At 33.6% G+C, this 15,578-nt stretch overlaps 2 protein-coding genes and 1 non-coding gene across 4 annotated transcripts; 2 read left to right on the forward strand and 1 right to left on the reverse strand.

Annotated features, from left to right (window-relative positions):
- The first annotated feature begins 6,107 nt into the window (after nt 1-6,107).
- Nucleotides 6,108-8,727, forward strand: LOC118052876 (thymidine kinase a). Its single transcript, XM_035063951.2, has 4 exons — nt 6,108-6,567; nt 7,540-7,684; nt 7,964-8,085; nt 8,246-8,727. The coding sequence occupies exons 1-4, from the start codon at nt 6,254-6,256 to the stop codon at nt 8,499-8,501; spliced, it is 837 nt and encodes a 278-aa protein (XP_034919842.1). The 5' UTR covers nt 6,108-6,253; the 3' UTR covers nt 8,502-8,727.
- Nucleotides 8,728-9,433: 706 nt separating this feature from the next.
- Nucleotides 9,434-13,748, forward strand: LOC118052877 (uncharacterized). Of its 2 annotated transcripts, XM_073409734.1 has the most exons (3): nt 9,434-11,811; nt 12,045-12,188; nt 12,652-12,968. In XM_073409734.1, the coding sequence occupies exon 1, from the start codon at nt 9,630-9,632 to the stop codon at nt 11,802-11,804; it is 2,175 nt and encodes a 724-aa protein (XP_073265835.1). In that variant the 5' UTR covers nt 9,434-9,629; the 3' UTR covers nt 11,805-11,811; nt 12,045-12,188; nt 12,652-12,968. The 2 variants fall into 2 exon arrangements, with proteins under 2 accessions (XP_073265835.1, XP_034919845.1); XM_035063954.2 differs by lacking the exon at nt 12,652-12,968 and adding an exon at nt 13,004-13,748 and having other exon boundaries at nt 9,434-12,188.
- A 483-nt stretch (nt 13,749-14,231) lies between these two features.
- LOC118053208 (small nucleolar RNA SNORD96 family) lies at nt 14,232-14,321 on the reverse strand. The gene has a single exon (XR_004688326.1). It is a non-coding gene; the product is annotated as a small nucleolar RNA SNORD96 family (small nucleolar RNA).
- Between the last annotated feature and the right edge of the window lie 1,257 nt (nt 14,322-15,578).

Genomic DNA, 15,578 nt, shown 5'->3' on the forward strand with positions numbered 1-15,578 from the left:
CCGAATCATAAAAGTCCAATCTCCACATTATTTAAAATTTTTTATATTAAAAAATATATTAATAACACTCAAAAATTATTTTTACAATAAAAAAAGTAATCAAATTCACACGGGCTAATGATGTAGCGTATCCCAAAACCAGTGTTACTTAGCAGGTGTTGTAAATGTAGTCCCTTCATAATCCTTTCAATTTATGATGCCAAAGAAACATCAAATATGGTTGTTTTCTTCCACAGAAAAGGATTGTTTGATGCAGAGGCAAGGGTTTGAACTATTCATCCTCACCCATTACATGTTCTTGGAAGAAATTATAATATATAGAAATATAAAGTGACTTTGAAAATGTCCATGGGATGATAAGTAATGCTTAGAATGAATGTTTCAATAGATAAGATGGCTATTTCTTTCTTATTTCATGAAAACAACTTTGGGCACAACTTTTAATTATAATATTCAATAAAGCTGGAGATGTGTGAAAGACAGAAGGGATCCCTTGTCTTCCCACTCATCCAAAGAACAGATAGATGCATCAACATTAATATTCATTTCGTGCCTACATTTATATTTATATTTATATTTATATATATGTAGGATGGGTGCACATGCATGATGTCATTGGATTACAATTCCCCTGCCTTGCCCTCCACTTACCTTTTTCCTTAATCAAGAATATCACAATAAAAAATCACCTCCCGAGCCATTGATTATGCTTCGCATTTCCAGCACCAATATATATATATATATATCACCTCCCGATCCATTGATTGCTTCGCATTTCCAGCACCTATATATATATATATATATATATTATATTGCTATCTGTTATAGGTAGAAGATTGTGCATCCATTGATCTAATCACTTGCAATTTCCAAGAACATGGGTTTAATTCCTTACTGTTTTACCTAATATGGATAATAAAGGAACGCCGAGGTTGAAAATCTTAATCAACATTTATTTACTTTGGTGCTAAAGAGCCATCAATTGAGAGGCAATGGACAAGAGGACAATCTTGGGCAAATCTCGGATACTTGAATTTTTTTATTTTTGGATAAATACTTGAAACTCTGAGTTGTAGATGACATAAAAATGACTAAGATAGGATAAGTTTTCAGGACCGTTTATTTGGATAAAATTCATTACATGGTCCCTCTACTTTACAAGTTCGATCGAACTGTTATCTTTACTTTCAATTTTATAAAATCAATCTCTAATTACAATTTGAGGTGATTTAAGCCCTTTTCTCCAACTCCATTACTAACTAAACAGCAAATTTATGCCATTTACGCCACCTATTTCTTGTTGGATAATCTCAAATTGCCTTTTATGGGTAAATCAGGGATTGATTTGATCAAATTTAAAGTAGAGGGTTTGATTCAGCTAAATATACAAACTAATAGAGCCATGCATGATTTACCCTATAATTTGTGCTTAGGGTTCGCAAAAAAGACCAAACATAAATGGGAAAGGTTTGAACTATACTTACAATGAAATTAATGGCAAAGAAATACAAGTTTGCATTGTTAGCATCGATGTGAAACTACCATATCCCAATCTCTCATATTTGGTCTGTTGCTATCATGGTGGACCAGATGATATAATGAAAGAGCTCTGCTATCCCTTTGAAAAGTCTCCACAAAGGGAAAAGTGAAACCAAAAGGTGATCTGATTTTAGAGGGGGGAGAGTAATTGATTAGGGTTTCGTTTAATGCATAACTAGGTGATTGTAAAATAAACAACAATGGAAAAAATTTAATGTGTTATGTAATTTTTTTTTCTTTATTTTTAAAAAGATCAAATTAATACACAAAGTCTTGTAGATACAAACCAAGTTAGGTTTGAATTTGGTTTTAAAACATCTACGAGCTAGTTTTGTAAGATCAAGTATATTTTTCAAATCATACAACAAAACCAGCTGAAACTTTACAGGGACATATTAGACACATATAACTATATTTTGGTAAATTTTCAGGTCAAATGAAATTCATAAACATATTATTTTAGAGGTTAAAGTCACTAGATCTTTGTGTATTGTTTAGGGCATATATGGAGCTGTAGGTGAAATTTTGCTGTGATTTAGGTTGGTCTGAAAACTAGATATCTTATTTTTCCAACCATTTAGGTTTGTCTAGAGAATAACGTGTTTAAAGTCAGATTGGAAATTTGTTAAGAATATGCAAAAATAGAGATTCGGGCTACATGAAGGAATTTTGGCACATAAACTTTGTTTTTATTATCCCATTTTATTTATTTACTTAATGTTGAATAATTGTTTTTTAAGTTGGATTTGTTATAGCTCATTAGACATTGTTCAGAGGTTTATTTCATTACTAGACTAATGTTAATTAATTACTAGTTTAGGATCATTAGCTTACAGCTAAAAAAGAATTCATTAAAGTTAGTTAGAAGAGACTATAATATGTTTTTTTGGCTGAAAATTTCAGCATCAATTTGAAGAATAAATGTGAGGTTTTTTTTTGTTAATAAGGACAAAACGAATGCACTGACTTATTGAAGATTAATTGGTTTTGTGGCATCATTCACATACTTAGGATTCTTAGGTACAATATTATCTCTGTATCTAAGTTTTTTTTCAATACATTTGGTTCTTAGATATAAGGTTACCTCTAGATCAAGGATCTATCTAACCTGGTTTTTTTATTTTCCAAATTGTTATCTACTTTATTGGGGGTTGCTTAACCATATGATCAAGAGGTTCACGTCTTTTTTTTTTTTTTCTAAATTTAACACTTTTGTACTTTATTAATTATATTGCTCAAGTCATAGTTATAAAAATCAACATGGCCTATGACTTGATTTAAGGCCCGAATCATAAGGTAGATGAGTTAATACTGGTCAATCTAAAATAACATTATTTCAATAGCTTTTAAAAAATAAAACGATGTTATTTTAAATTTTTTTTAAGACAAATTGATCGTTAGACCTAGATTTTAATTCGGTCATGAGTTGATCAATCAAGTCAATCAGGTTTGATTGGATCACCCCCACCTTATTTGATATGAAACCTGACTCGAGTCAGGTCTCGAGTTGGTAAATCACTGGTGTTGTATAATTAATACTTGTAATTTTTATTAAATGTTTTAGGTTAAAACTCTATAAATATTGATAAATAAAAAACATAGATGAATGAGATATTTTTTACTTTCTATTTTTAAAATAAAAAAATTCACTAAACAACTATTCTAGACACATATTTATTTTTATTTTTTCAATCAAATATATTTTTATTTTTTTTGTATATATCTTTCTTTTCATGAAACATTTATCAAATACAATCTAAAACAATAAAAAAGATTGTTATTAATATCATATAACCAAAATTTGATCTAGACTTTCGATTAATAAAAGAAAATTAATAAACTTACAAATTTGCAAATAAAAGCAGGTGGTAAGGATTGAAATCTTAGTGGTGCTCTTGGCAAGAAAGAAAGATATATATATATATATATATATATATATAAAACTTGGATCACATCCCACCCCAAATAATACTTGGTTAATGAAAAATAAAATTAGCAATAAAAACATCAGCATTTAATGTTGAAAATGCTAAATGTTGATGGATGGCCGAGATCATACCTTACATGAATGCAAAGAAAACCCAACGAATTTCTAAACATTCAATTCCTGACCAGCGAATTTAAGATAAAGAGATGGGTCCATTAGTTAAATTACATGTTTATCTTTAACAATGAATTTCATGTTCAAAAACATTATTCTTTGGAAACATCAAATCAAAACAAAGATAATATTTTAATATTACTTGAAAAAAGTAACTTAGTGTTTATTTGATGCATCAACTCATAAGAAGTTTGTATCTCGGATATTATAAAAAAGTTAAATGGTATGAGAAAATATTTTATTATAGGTTATAATAATAATTTTTTTTTAAAATTTTTATTTCTTTACGAGATATTTTTTTATCTCAATAAGTGGGTGGTACTTGCACCATTAAAAAGACATGTTTGACACTTCTCTGTAACCAAATATGGCTATTTGTTGTTTCACTAGATGCAGAGTCATGCTTTCTTCCACATGATATGACGCATGTAAACAGATAGTGGTTGGATTGTTGCCGATGATTGATTGTTTATATTTTTTATTTTTTTTCTCTATCCTGACAACTAAAATGTACAATTGTTATTTTTTTCTGTTGTTTATCATATAAAAAATGTGTATCATTGACAAGGCTACGTTGAGTCTAACGTAGCTGCCAGACCTAAGTATATTGGGCCAAACATGGTTGCTAAACCCTAGGTAAGACCAATGCACCTTAGATCTGTCATGGTTTGCCAGACCCATGATGCTTGGGTCCATGCTAAACTCACGCGCTTGAGTCTGACAACCATATCAGACCTAGGCGACTTTGATCTGAGCATATGATAATTAAAATGTTAAGATTTATAATTTTTTTTCCTCTAAAAAATACATTTAAACTATCATTGAAGTATCCTAAATAGAAATCTAAGTTCATAAATTATTTATAAACAACAAATCATTAAAAAAATATATAATCTAACATTTTACATCTAAAAATTCAAATCATATTTTCCTATTCAAATAGTTCATTTTTTATGTTTATGAATTAGTTATTCATTCAATAGAAATTCTCTCTCTCTCTCTCTCTCTCTCTAACTATATATTCTCTCTAACTATATATTTTTTTAACTCAATGTCTATGTTTGGCATGACCCAAGTGACTAAGGTTTGAGCAGGTGATAATTAAAATGTTGAGACTTATATTATTTTTTTTATAAAAAAAACATTTAAACTATCCTTAAAGTATCCTAAACAGAAATCCAAGTTCACAAATTAAAATCATCACAAAAATCTAATTTAACGTTTTAGATCTAAAAATTCAAACAATATCTTCACATTGAAATAATTCATTTTTATATTTATCAATTTGTTATTCCTTCAATGGAAATTATTTCTTTTTTTTTCTCTCTCTCTCTTGTTTTCCCTTTTTTTTTTTTTTCTCTTAACTATGTTTTTTGAACTCAATGCCTAGGTCTGGCATGACACAAGTGCCCGAGCCTAGAAACTAGGCCAGACCCAGGTGACTTGTGTTTAATAGCAATGCCCCAACTCTTGGATCTAGCATTGGTTTTATTATTTTTAAATTCAAAAGACTGTATTGGATCTATATTTATTTGGGTTTGACAAGTAAGCAAGATCAAAATTAATTGGGTGCCAGACCCAAAGCTCCTGGATTTGGCATGACTGTTAGACTCAAGGCATTTAAAATATTTTTTATATTCTTAATATTTTTTTACCTTTAAAAAAAAATAATATTAACCCACTGCAAATCACAGATCAATATACTAGTAATTATTGAATAGAGTGGATTTGTTGAGTAACTCATTAGCTTAAAGTTTGAATCAAGATGAGTTATACTTTAATTTGGTTAGAAAGTTTGAACTAATTAAACTAGATTAAGTTAATTTTAATATTTTTAAATTTAAAACAATATCATTTTAATTAAAAAAAAGTTGATATTATTCTAGAGTTCAACCTAGATTAAATAAACAAAGTTTGTAACCTAAACTTTGACCAGGTTACTAGCAACCCTCCTATTTAAGGTTATGTTTGAGATTGTGGTGCACGATGTTTTTTACAGTCTTTTTCAATTGAAAATATATTACAATAATATATTTTTTTTTATATCAACACATAAAAATAATAAAAAAAAAACACTAAAAAAATATTAATTTGGAAATTTTTCAAAAATAAAATTCAAAACTTTTTTTAAAAAAATTTCATATATTTTTTTTATTTTTGATATCTACACATAAAATAATAAAAAATACTAAAAAGTATTAATTTAAAAATCTTTTAAAAATAAAATTTTAAAATTTTAAAAAAATATAATCCAACCACCATCCAAAACTATCCATGAATCTTGAGCCGGATCAAATTCAAATCGGATCCGATAACCATGGATATGTTTACCATCCGATAAAAAAAGAAAAGTCAGAAAGAATTTGGTCCGAGACACTCGATGACCATTGGGTGAAAAAAAAAACACACGACACCACACTACTCGAAACCTCGAACTCTACAAAAATAAGCAAAACATTATTATGACTCTCTCTCTCTCTCTCTCTCTCTCTCTCACACACACACACACACACACACACACAGAGCAGAAACCTTAAAACCTGTCTCTCTGAAACCCTTAAACCCTAAATTTAGCAAAACCATGAAAATCACAAAACAATTACTATTTCAAGAATGACTTCACTAATCACCCCAACATTCTTATTCTCACCTATGTCCATAAAGGCCACACCTTTAGCTTCCAATCTCTTCTCTTTAGCTTCAAAATCCAATCTTTTCTCGAAAACTCAAACCCCCATTTCTTCTTTGCCTCTAAAACGCATTATGATTTCACTTGAGCCTTCAAATTTTCTAATTCAGACTCGGTGTGTTCATTCAAAATCCTCTCTTTCTACTTCTGGTGAAATTCATGTGATTGTTGGCCCTATGTTTGCTGGCAAAACTACCACTCTTCTTCATCGTATTCAAGCTGAAATCAATGATGGCAGGTTTGAATTTCTGTTCCTTGGCTTATCTTTGTGTTTTTATGATCTGGGTTTTTGTTAGAATTTGATCTTGTTGTTTGTGTGATGTTGGTTCTTTGGGTTTCTTTTATTTTTTGTTCAGTTTAGCATCATATTTTAGTTTTATTGTTGATATAGCAGCTGTCTTGAGACACATATTAGACAGAGTGAAACACGCATGTTATTGTACATTATAGACTTGATTTCAGTATGATACATTACAGATGGATTGATGGTGTGGTTGGAACTTTAAAAGGTGGGAGTTTGGCAATGTTTTTTGGATTGAAGGAGTGTGATTATCATGGGTAGACATTGCCAGCTTTCAGGCTAGGAATTTGCTTGAATTGGAGAAAACATTAAAGTTTCTTTGTATAACAGGGAGAATGAATGAAGCCATGTGGCTATTATGGCAATTGGGGTTGGAACTGGACCGTGGGAGCTGTGCTCTCCTGTTTCAAGAATGCATTTTCAGGAAAATGTAGAAGGGGAGAAGAGTCCTGCAACAAATGGCTGTTGTTGGGTTTGTTCCGAACAAGTATCTGAAGACTAAATTGACAATATTGCATGCCAAATCTGGGGATTTGAAGATCATGCGTGTGTTGTTCGATACATTGATGGATAAAAGCTTGATTTCTTGGAACACACAGGTTTCTGGATATGTGCAAAAGGGGCTTGAAGAATTCAGACTTGGTTTTCATTACAAATTAAGATTCTGTCTTGATACTTGTCAATAAATAAATAGATAAATAAATAAAAAGATTCTGTTGGGATAATTAAAATTGAAATTTTAGCAAGGAGATTACGTATATATCCAACAGTGTTTGGAATTTAGGACTTGCCAATTAACAACTTTTGGTGAGATGGTTTAAAGTAGAGTCCCATGGGGAATTAAACAATGCATATTATCAACAGAATTTTTGATTTGTTATTCATTCTCCTTTTCTATCTGTCATGCAGAAACGTAGCAATTATAAAATCAAACAAGGATAATAGATATGGATTGGATTCAGTAGCGACACATGATGGGGTCAAATTGCCATGTTTTGCGCTGCCCAATTTGTCATCATTCAGACAGAAATTCGGTCAGGATGCTTATGACCAGGTATCTCAACGTCAAAATCTGGTGATTTGTCTTGTATAGAATGTTGCCATAGCATTTATTAAGTAACTTGTCTGAACTCTAATGTATGAATGCTAAGCAGTCAGTTTCCTGTACATCCATTTCAAATTCTAGTTCTTGTCTTTAAAATGAAAGGTAAATTGCTTTTGGAAGATGTACACTGGAAAATTCTTGAACACTGGATGATTGAGCATATACATTTTGCAAGCTTTTTGCAAGTAAACTTGGTAATAAAGACTCACAACAGCTACTTGATGACAGCTAGATGTGATCGGTATTGATGAAGCACAGTTCTTTGAAGACTTGTATGATTTCTGCCGTGAAGTTGCTGATCATGATGGCAAAACTGTAATAGTTGCTGGCCTGGATGGCGACTATCTGAGGTATATTTCAAGCCTACCACTTTGTTTCAATGATTTTGTGGTTTTCTCCCGAACTCTTGCCCCTTACTTTATTAATCATGTGTTTCACAACTTCATATATTATAACCCTCTTCTCAAATTCAATGAAGTCCCTTTTGACCTTGGAATAAAATATTCACAGGAGGAGTTTTGGTTCTGTACTTGATATAATTCCCCTTGCTGATTCCGTAACTAAGTTAAGCGCTCGATGTGAAATTTGTGGAAAACGTGCTTTCTTCACCTTAAGAAAGACAGAGGAGACACAGACAGAACTGATTGGCGGGGCTGATGTTTATATGCCTGTATGTCGCCAGCACTATGTCAGCGGACAAGTTGCAGTTGAAGCTGCAAGAATGGTCCTGGGATCCCAGAAGGTTCAGTGTAGCTCTTGTGTGTAGCTCATCTATTCTTACCATCACCATACTCTGATTCCACTATTGTGCTGCTGGTCGCTGCAATATGTTCAAAACTGAATTGTTAATCTATCATGTCCCCCCTGCAGGATTGTACATATAGCTTAGATCTTTTGAAAGGGGAAAATTTGTACTGTGATGAATGTGGGATCTTGAACATTTGCAATCAGGAAAAAAAAAAAAAGGCTTCAAGCCACAAATGTTTTTGTTACTACTTTTTGTGGATGATGAAAACGTATGGAATGACCAAGTGAAATGTTTTGTTACTACTTTATGTGGATGATGAAAACGTATGGAATGACCAAGTGCAGGCAAGTTGCCTTTTGAAGTATGGACAAGGACCAAACTAAGGTGTCCATCACTGTCACTGATATCTTTAACAGAAGTCTGCTCATTTCCTACTCGAATCTGCCATGCAAATCATTGTAAGCAATGCTCCTTACCTCGATCAGAAATCAAGCAAATTGTTCTGCCTATGCTAAATATTAAAAACAATTATTCACAACAAAAAACTTTAAAAATATGTTGGTACAAGTTTCATGTTGAGCTATGTGGGAGCCGACCCAGTTAACTAGACAAGTTAATCCATGATACTATCAATCTAATTTGATTTTAATAAAAAATTAAAATAATATTACTCAAGTTATTTTTAAAAAAAATCTTAAAATAAAATCATTTTAATTAACTCAGTTAATTTAAATTAATCTTTCTAACCCATGAACTAAACATAAATCAGATAATGTACAAGTTTAGATTTTATATCTATGGTTATCGATGAAATACCTGATAATTTTTCAGAATTCCAAATTTGAAGATTTTCAAGGAAGACCTAAAATGGTGTGAAGCTTAGGCCCAGAAGAACAAAAAGGCCAGGGCTAAAAACCCACCCACCTCCTCTGTCACTTAAAGACCGATAGCTCGGGTGAAAATTTGGCTCCATCCATGTTTCCTAGTTCTACTTCAGCTTCTGTCTCAGAAACAGAACATCATTTGATCTTCAGTTTTCTCTCTTCTTGTCTTTCTATCAAGGTACGTGATGCTCAGTTACTATTCTCAAAGGGCTATCTTTATTAGTTGTCTTTAAAAGCCTATGCTAGTTTTCCTTGTTCACTAATGTTGAAGGGACCAAAGCTCGCCCCTGTGAGCAAAACCCTTCAAATTTTTATCAAAACCCAGTCTTTATCACCTTTTCCATCTGGATTTGTTAGAAAATTCAGTGGTTTTAACTCAAAAGATAATGAGTCGGCACATGAGACTGAATGGGAAAGATTACTCAAGCCATTTGACCTTAAAGAACTTAGAAGATCTTTCAATAAGATTACACCATTTCAACTTTGTAAACTTCTTGAATTGCCACTCGATGTGGAAACTTCAATGGAGATATTCAAGTGGGCTGGTGCCCAAAAGGGCTATTGTCACTCATTTAGGGTGTACTATTTGTTGATTGATAAGCTTGGGGCGGCAGCGGGTTTTAAGGTTATAGATAGGTTGTTATTGCAAATGAAAGAGGAGGGGATTGTTTTTAGAGAGTCCCTTTTTATTTTGATTATGAAATATTATGGAAGAGCTGGTTTGCCTGGACAAGCTACTAGGTTGTTATTGGATATGAAGGGTGTTTATTGTTGTGAACCAAGTTTTAGGTCGTATAGTGTTGTGTTGGATGTATTAGTAGTTGGTAATTGTCCTAGTGTTGCATCCAATGTTTTCTATGACATGTTGAGTAAGGGTGTTTCGCCAAATGATTATACATTTGGGCTGGTGATGAAAGCACTTTGTATGGTTAATGAGGTGGATAATGCCTGCTTGCTGCTTAGGGACATGACTAAACATGGTTGTGTGCCAAATTCGATGATTTACCAGACTTTGATAGATGCACTTTCCAAGAGAGATAGAGTCGACGAGGCCTTGAAACTTTTGGAAGAAATGTTCTTGATGGGTTGCCAGCCTGATGTCAATACCTTCAATACTGTTATTTATGGTTTCTGTAGGCTCAATCGAGTTCTTGAGGGAGCAAAATTGGTTGACCGGATGATTCTCAAGGGATTTACCCCTGATGACATGACTTACGGATACCTAATGCATGGATTGTGTAAAACAGGTCGAATCGATGAAGCTCAGGCATTGTTGAGCAAAGTCCCTGGTCCAAATGTTGTGCATTTCAATACACTGGTTAATGGATTTGTGAGGAATGGAAGATTGAATGAAGCCACAGCTTTTGTGTATGACAAGATGATAAACAATGGCTATGTTCCTGATGTTTTCACATTTAGCACACTTGTTAATGGTCTTTGCAAGAAGGGGCTTTTGGGTTCTGCTCTTGAATTGGTTAATGACATGGATGCTAAGGGGTGCAAGCCCAACTTAAATACATATACAATTTTGATTGATGGGTTCTGCAAGAAAGGCCAACTAGAGGAAGCTGGTCTTATTTTACGTGAGATGTTAACTAAGGGACTTAGTCTGAATACAGTGGGATACAATGCCCTAATATCTGCCTTGTGCAAGCATGGAAAGGTTCATGAAGCCCTGGACATGTTTGGTGAAATGTCAAGTAAAGGATGCAAGCCTGACATATTTACTTTTAATTCCTTAATTTTTGGTCTGTGCAGGGTTGATGAGATGGAGGATGCTTTGGCTCTTTACCGCGATATGGTTTTAGAGGGTGTTATTGCTAACAGTGTAACTTTCAACACATTGATTCATGCTTTTTTGAGGAGAGGTGAAATCCAAGAAGCCCTTAAGCTTGTAAATGATATGTTATTTAGAGGATGCCCTCTCGATGAAATCACTTACAATGGTCTAATAAAGGCACTTTGCAAAACTGGGGCTGTTGAGAAGGGATTGGGTTTATTTGAAGAAATGATCAGGAAGGGGCTAACCCCCAGCATTATCACTTGTAATATTCTGATCAATGGCTTCTGTACAGCTGGCAAAGTACATAATGCACTAGAGTTTATGAGAGACATGATTCATCAAGGTTTCTCGCCAGACATAGTCACTTACAATAGCCTAATTAATGGTTTATGCAAGAGAGGACGCATTCAAGAGGCTTTGAATCTCTTTGAGAAATTGCAGGCTGAAGGAATACAACCTGATTCTATTACATATAACACTCTGATTTGCTGGCTCTGCAGAGAGGGAGCATTTGATGATGCATGTTTTCTTCTCTATAGAGGTGTTGAGAATGGCTTTGTACCTAATGATGTGACATGGAATATCTTGGTTTACAATTTCGGTAAACAAAGTAACTCAGAGTGTCAGACCATCACCTATGCTCAGTTTTCGTGACTGAAAGGTAGCTTCTGCTCTTGAAAGATGGAATCTTGTTTGGCCTACTTTATATTCTAAAAGAAACATGTCCCAGTTGGGACATCAGAATTTCTGTTTGGATAGGCCATTGGCTGCTAAGAATCGCTGGGATTATAATTTATGGGCTCTGGAAATAATCTTTGGTGAATGAAATGAGCGTTCATTTTGTAGTGATCATATTGTGTTTTGTTCACTTTTGGATTTTTTTGAACGTCAAAGGGTTCATGCTTTGCCTGCTGGTGGGATTTTTGGCTGGATACAAGTAAAGGAGATAGGTACAAGTTTGAGCCAGTAATTATTGAGGTGAAAGGCTTCACCTTAATAATGTCTGCCAACAGAAATCTTCAATGGTCCGAACTCAAGGTGAAGATGCCATATTCATCTCTTAGTTTTGATTTACTGCCAAACAATTTGCTTATCATTTTTGTCTTTGGTACTTGGTAGTCCCCCATTCATAATCCTTTAAAGCTGTGTTTAAGTCTTAGTTGCGCATTCCATACAAAGAAAGGAGATAATTAAATTTTAAATATCAGAATAACTTGGATGGATATATTTCTATAGTCAAGCTGTTCTTACAACTAATAAATTTCTTTTATACTAGATAATTGTTTGCTGTGTGTATACAATAGTACTGAAAGACTTTATATGCTTTGAACGTAATTTTTCTTTATTTCCTTGGTTATTGGACATCGGTTGGATAACAACCTCAACTTACTGCTTTCTGAAGAAACTTGAAGTTATACTCCTTTCATTTTGGTTCATTTCTTTTGCCTTGGAATTCTTTTCTTTTCCTTTTCTATTTTAATTATTTGTTCATTTTTTGCAGTATTTATATGGACTACTGTCTAGGCTGTTTCAGCAGGATCTCTCCTTTCTCTGTGTGTTTTAGTGTAAGTGACTGCCTTTCTTTTTCTTTTTTTTCCCGCCTTCGAAAGGCTAGGCATAATGCAATTCCTCAATTGCCTTTCCTGTTTTGCTCTACCTAAATACTTCGGAGAAGAGAAAAAAAGGCGCCAAATATTGTAGGAGGAAAGACCCCTTTCCAAGGGCTTGTCTAAACCACTTATAACTAAACCTTTTGATTTGGCTAATGTTCATAATCTCTATTTTTGTTTTGTTCTGTTTTTCCCCCTTTTGTATGTTACTAAGTTTTCCTGTCTTCTCTTGTCTTGTAACAGGACACCAGATGAAATTCTAGGCACCATAGGTACCAGACCAACCATTATCTCCAAATGTGAACACTATTGCACTGTTTTGATGCTTGGAGACTGCTTATTCATAATTTCTTCAATGGTTCCATATCCTCGACTTTTGCCCTTGATGCAACACTTCCTAACAAAACATGCTGGCTGCTTAAGCTTGAGTGCATACCAGCTATGAAATACCTGGACATCGTTATTCATTAGTTGGGCAACTTGAGAGAGCTGAAACGTTCGAGCACAGCAATAGCAAGCTGGTTCGTCATTATTCTCTGGAGTAGGCAAGCTACAGCGATGCACATGAGCTTTTTTTAGCAGACAGCACTGGATCTGAGGTCAGCTGAACTTAAGACTCGATTTTTTGCGGGTGGCCAAGGAAAAATAAAAATCGAGACTAGGTTCTTGTTAAAAGGGATTGGGCTCCCTATTTCACGCCCCCTCATTCCCCCAAGTTTACTGCCAGATTTTGTTCTTTTTCATGCAAGTTTTAGATTCATCTCAATTTGTGAGTTGTGATTCCTCTCCCTCATTCTAATCCCACTCTACACCACAATTTTCTGAAAGATAAAACAAATGAATGACCTTATAGAGGAACATTTTTGGTTACAGAAGTTCTATAGTTGCATGTCTTGAAGAGGAACTGATCTTTATAACTTAGCTGATTGTTGTAAACATTCGAGATTTTGGTTTAATCAAATAAAGGATGCTCGAGAAGCTCAGATGCCGATGGTCTCTCGAATTGTTGGACAAGGCACTTCAGCCATAGGCCTCACATAGTCACATACACAATCCTCTATGAGGATGTTGCCCATCCAACTCTCAAGTGTTGATCTCTCCCTATCTCCATTGATAAAGCACATTAATATCATTGAATTAAAATTCACAATTTGTTTAACCTTCTTCCATAATTAAAAACTCAAAATTCAATGTCCATTTTAGTTGTTGAACAAGACAGGTTTTTATTGTTGAACAAGACAGGTTCCATGAAACACTTTATTACTTATTTGAAAGCCATGTAATAAACACATCTCTTCTCCGATTACAAAGCCGACTGTGTCCTGTGCCCTTTTCAAATTTAGCCTTGCGAGCCCAAATCTCAAAATGATCCAAAGCAGTCTTACAATGGCAAATCTAAGATAACTTGATTTCAAATAGGGGAAAACATGAGAAAAAATAAGAACAAAACTGTTTATATGTAAAAATATTAATGCCTCAGAATTGCAGAATGACAGCAAGGCTTTAAAAGCCATTCAGTCCCGAAAGATGGTAATATGGTGTTAATTCTCATCATTGGCGACACACTGATTAACATTAAATTTTTTTAAAAAACAATTATAAATATAAATGTTTGCCTCATGGCCAGTCCCAAATTGTAATGGCAGCGACGCCGCTACACAAGGCAATGGAATATGAGACCATCCCATTACACGGAGGAGCTCACGGTGGAGGACCTCGACATGCCTGGGATTTTCTTTGTGACGTTTTACTTTGGAATATACAAACATCGATTTAAATCGTTTGCTCCAATTATATAGTAAGGATTTGAAGTAAAAATCCCCGTCACGTTTAACAAAAACTAACATTATTAAGAGTTAAACAAGAATAATAAAGAATATGATAAGAACACGACTTCGATTTACAAAATCAAATTTCATAAAACTAATCAAGATCAAATATTTGAAGTTTTCAAGTGCTAATCAACAAAAAAAAAAAGACCTGGTATTTACCAAACAGTAAAAAGTCTAAACCTTTTAAGTCTATCAAGCATAAAAATCAGATCTTTGAACTCTTAACGTGCTAAGTAATGGAAACAAAGAACTGGGTTTTGTTTTGAAAATCAGGAAAAAAGATCAGAACTTTGAAGTGTATGAAGCTAAAAGGAGTTGAAAGCAAGTGCCAGGGAGACTATTTTGTTTGAGAAGGCTGCAGCTGAAAGGCAGGCAGGCAGGCAGAGAAGGCAATGTAAAGATGAGTAGATGACTAAAACCCTAGGGGCTGGTACAACTTATAGAGGTTTGTGGATTAATCTGGACTGTTGGATGGATATCGTGCGGCTGATGGTGATGTGAGGGTTAGAAGATAGCCGACAGAAGTGTCATGAGGTTTTTCTAGCTTGCGTTAGCCAACGATGGGCTTGGTTATTACTAGCTGGTAGCCCCTTTTTTCAGGGCCCAACTCATTTTTCATAAACAAGGTCATGAACTAGAAAATACAGTTTTATTCTCTCTAATGATCTTAACTCTAAAGTGGTGAATAAATGCTTGATTGCGTTTAAGAGTGTCATTTTTCTGTTCTTTTTTCAATGAAATTAGATGTTCTACTTTCAATTTATGATAGCATATTAGTCTCATTTGCGTTTAGTTAGTTTCTCGTAATAAAAAAACAAAAAACAAAAATAAAAGAGACATGTATTCTTTTACTATCTCAAAAATATATTTATTTTGTTTTTTGTTTTCCTGTGTCTATCTTTTTCTATCCTAAAACATTAATCAAACTCAACCGCTATGGAAGTTTCCTTGTGTTATGGTTCCAATAGATGTGTTGAGTGCTGGTG

Source organism: Populus alba, chromosome 6 (genome assembly GCF_005239225.2).
Source record: "Populus alba chromosome 6, ASM523922v2, whole genome shotgun sequence".
Lineage (NCBI taxonomy): Eukaryota > Viridiplantae > Streptophyta > Magnoliopsida > Malpighiales > Salicaceae > Populus > Populus alba.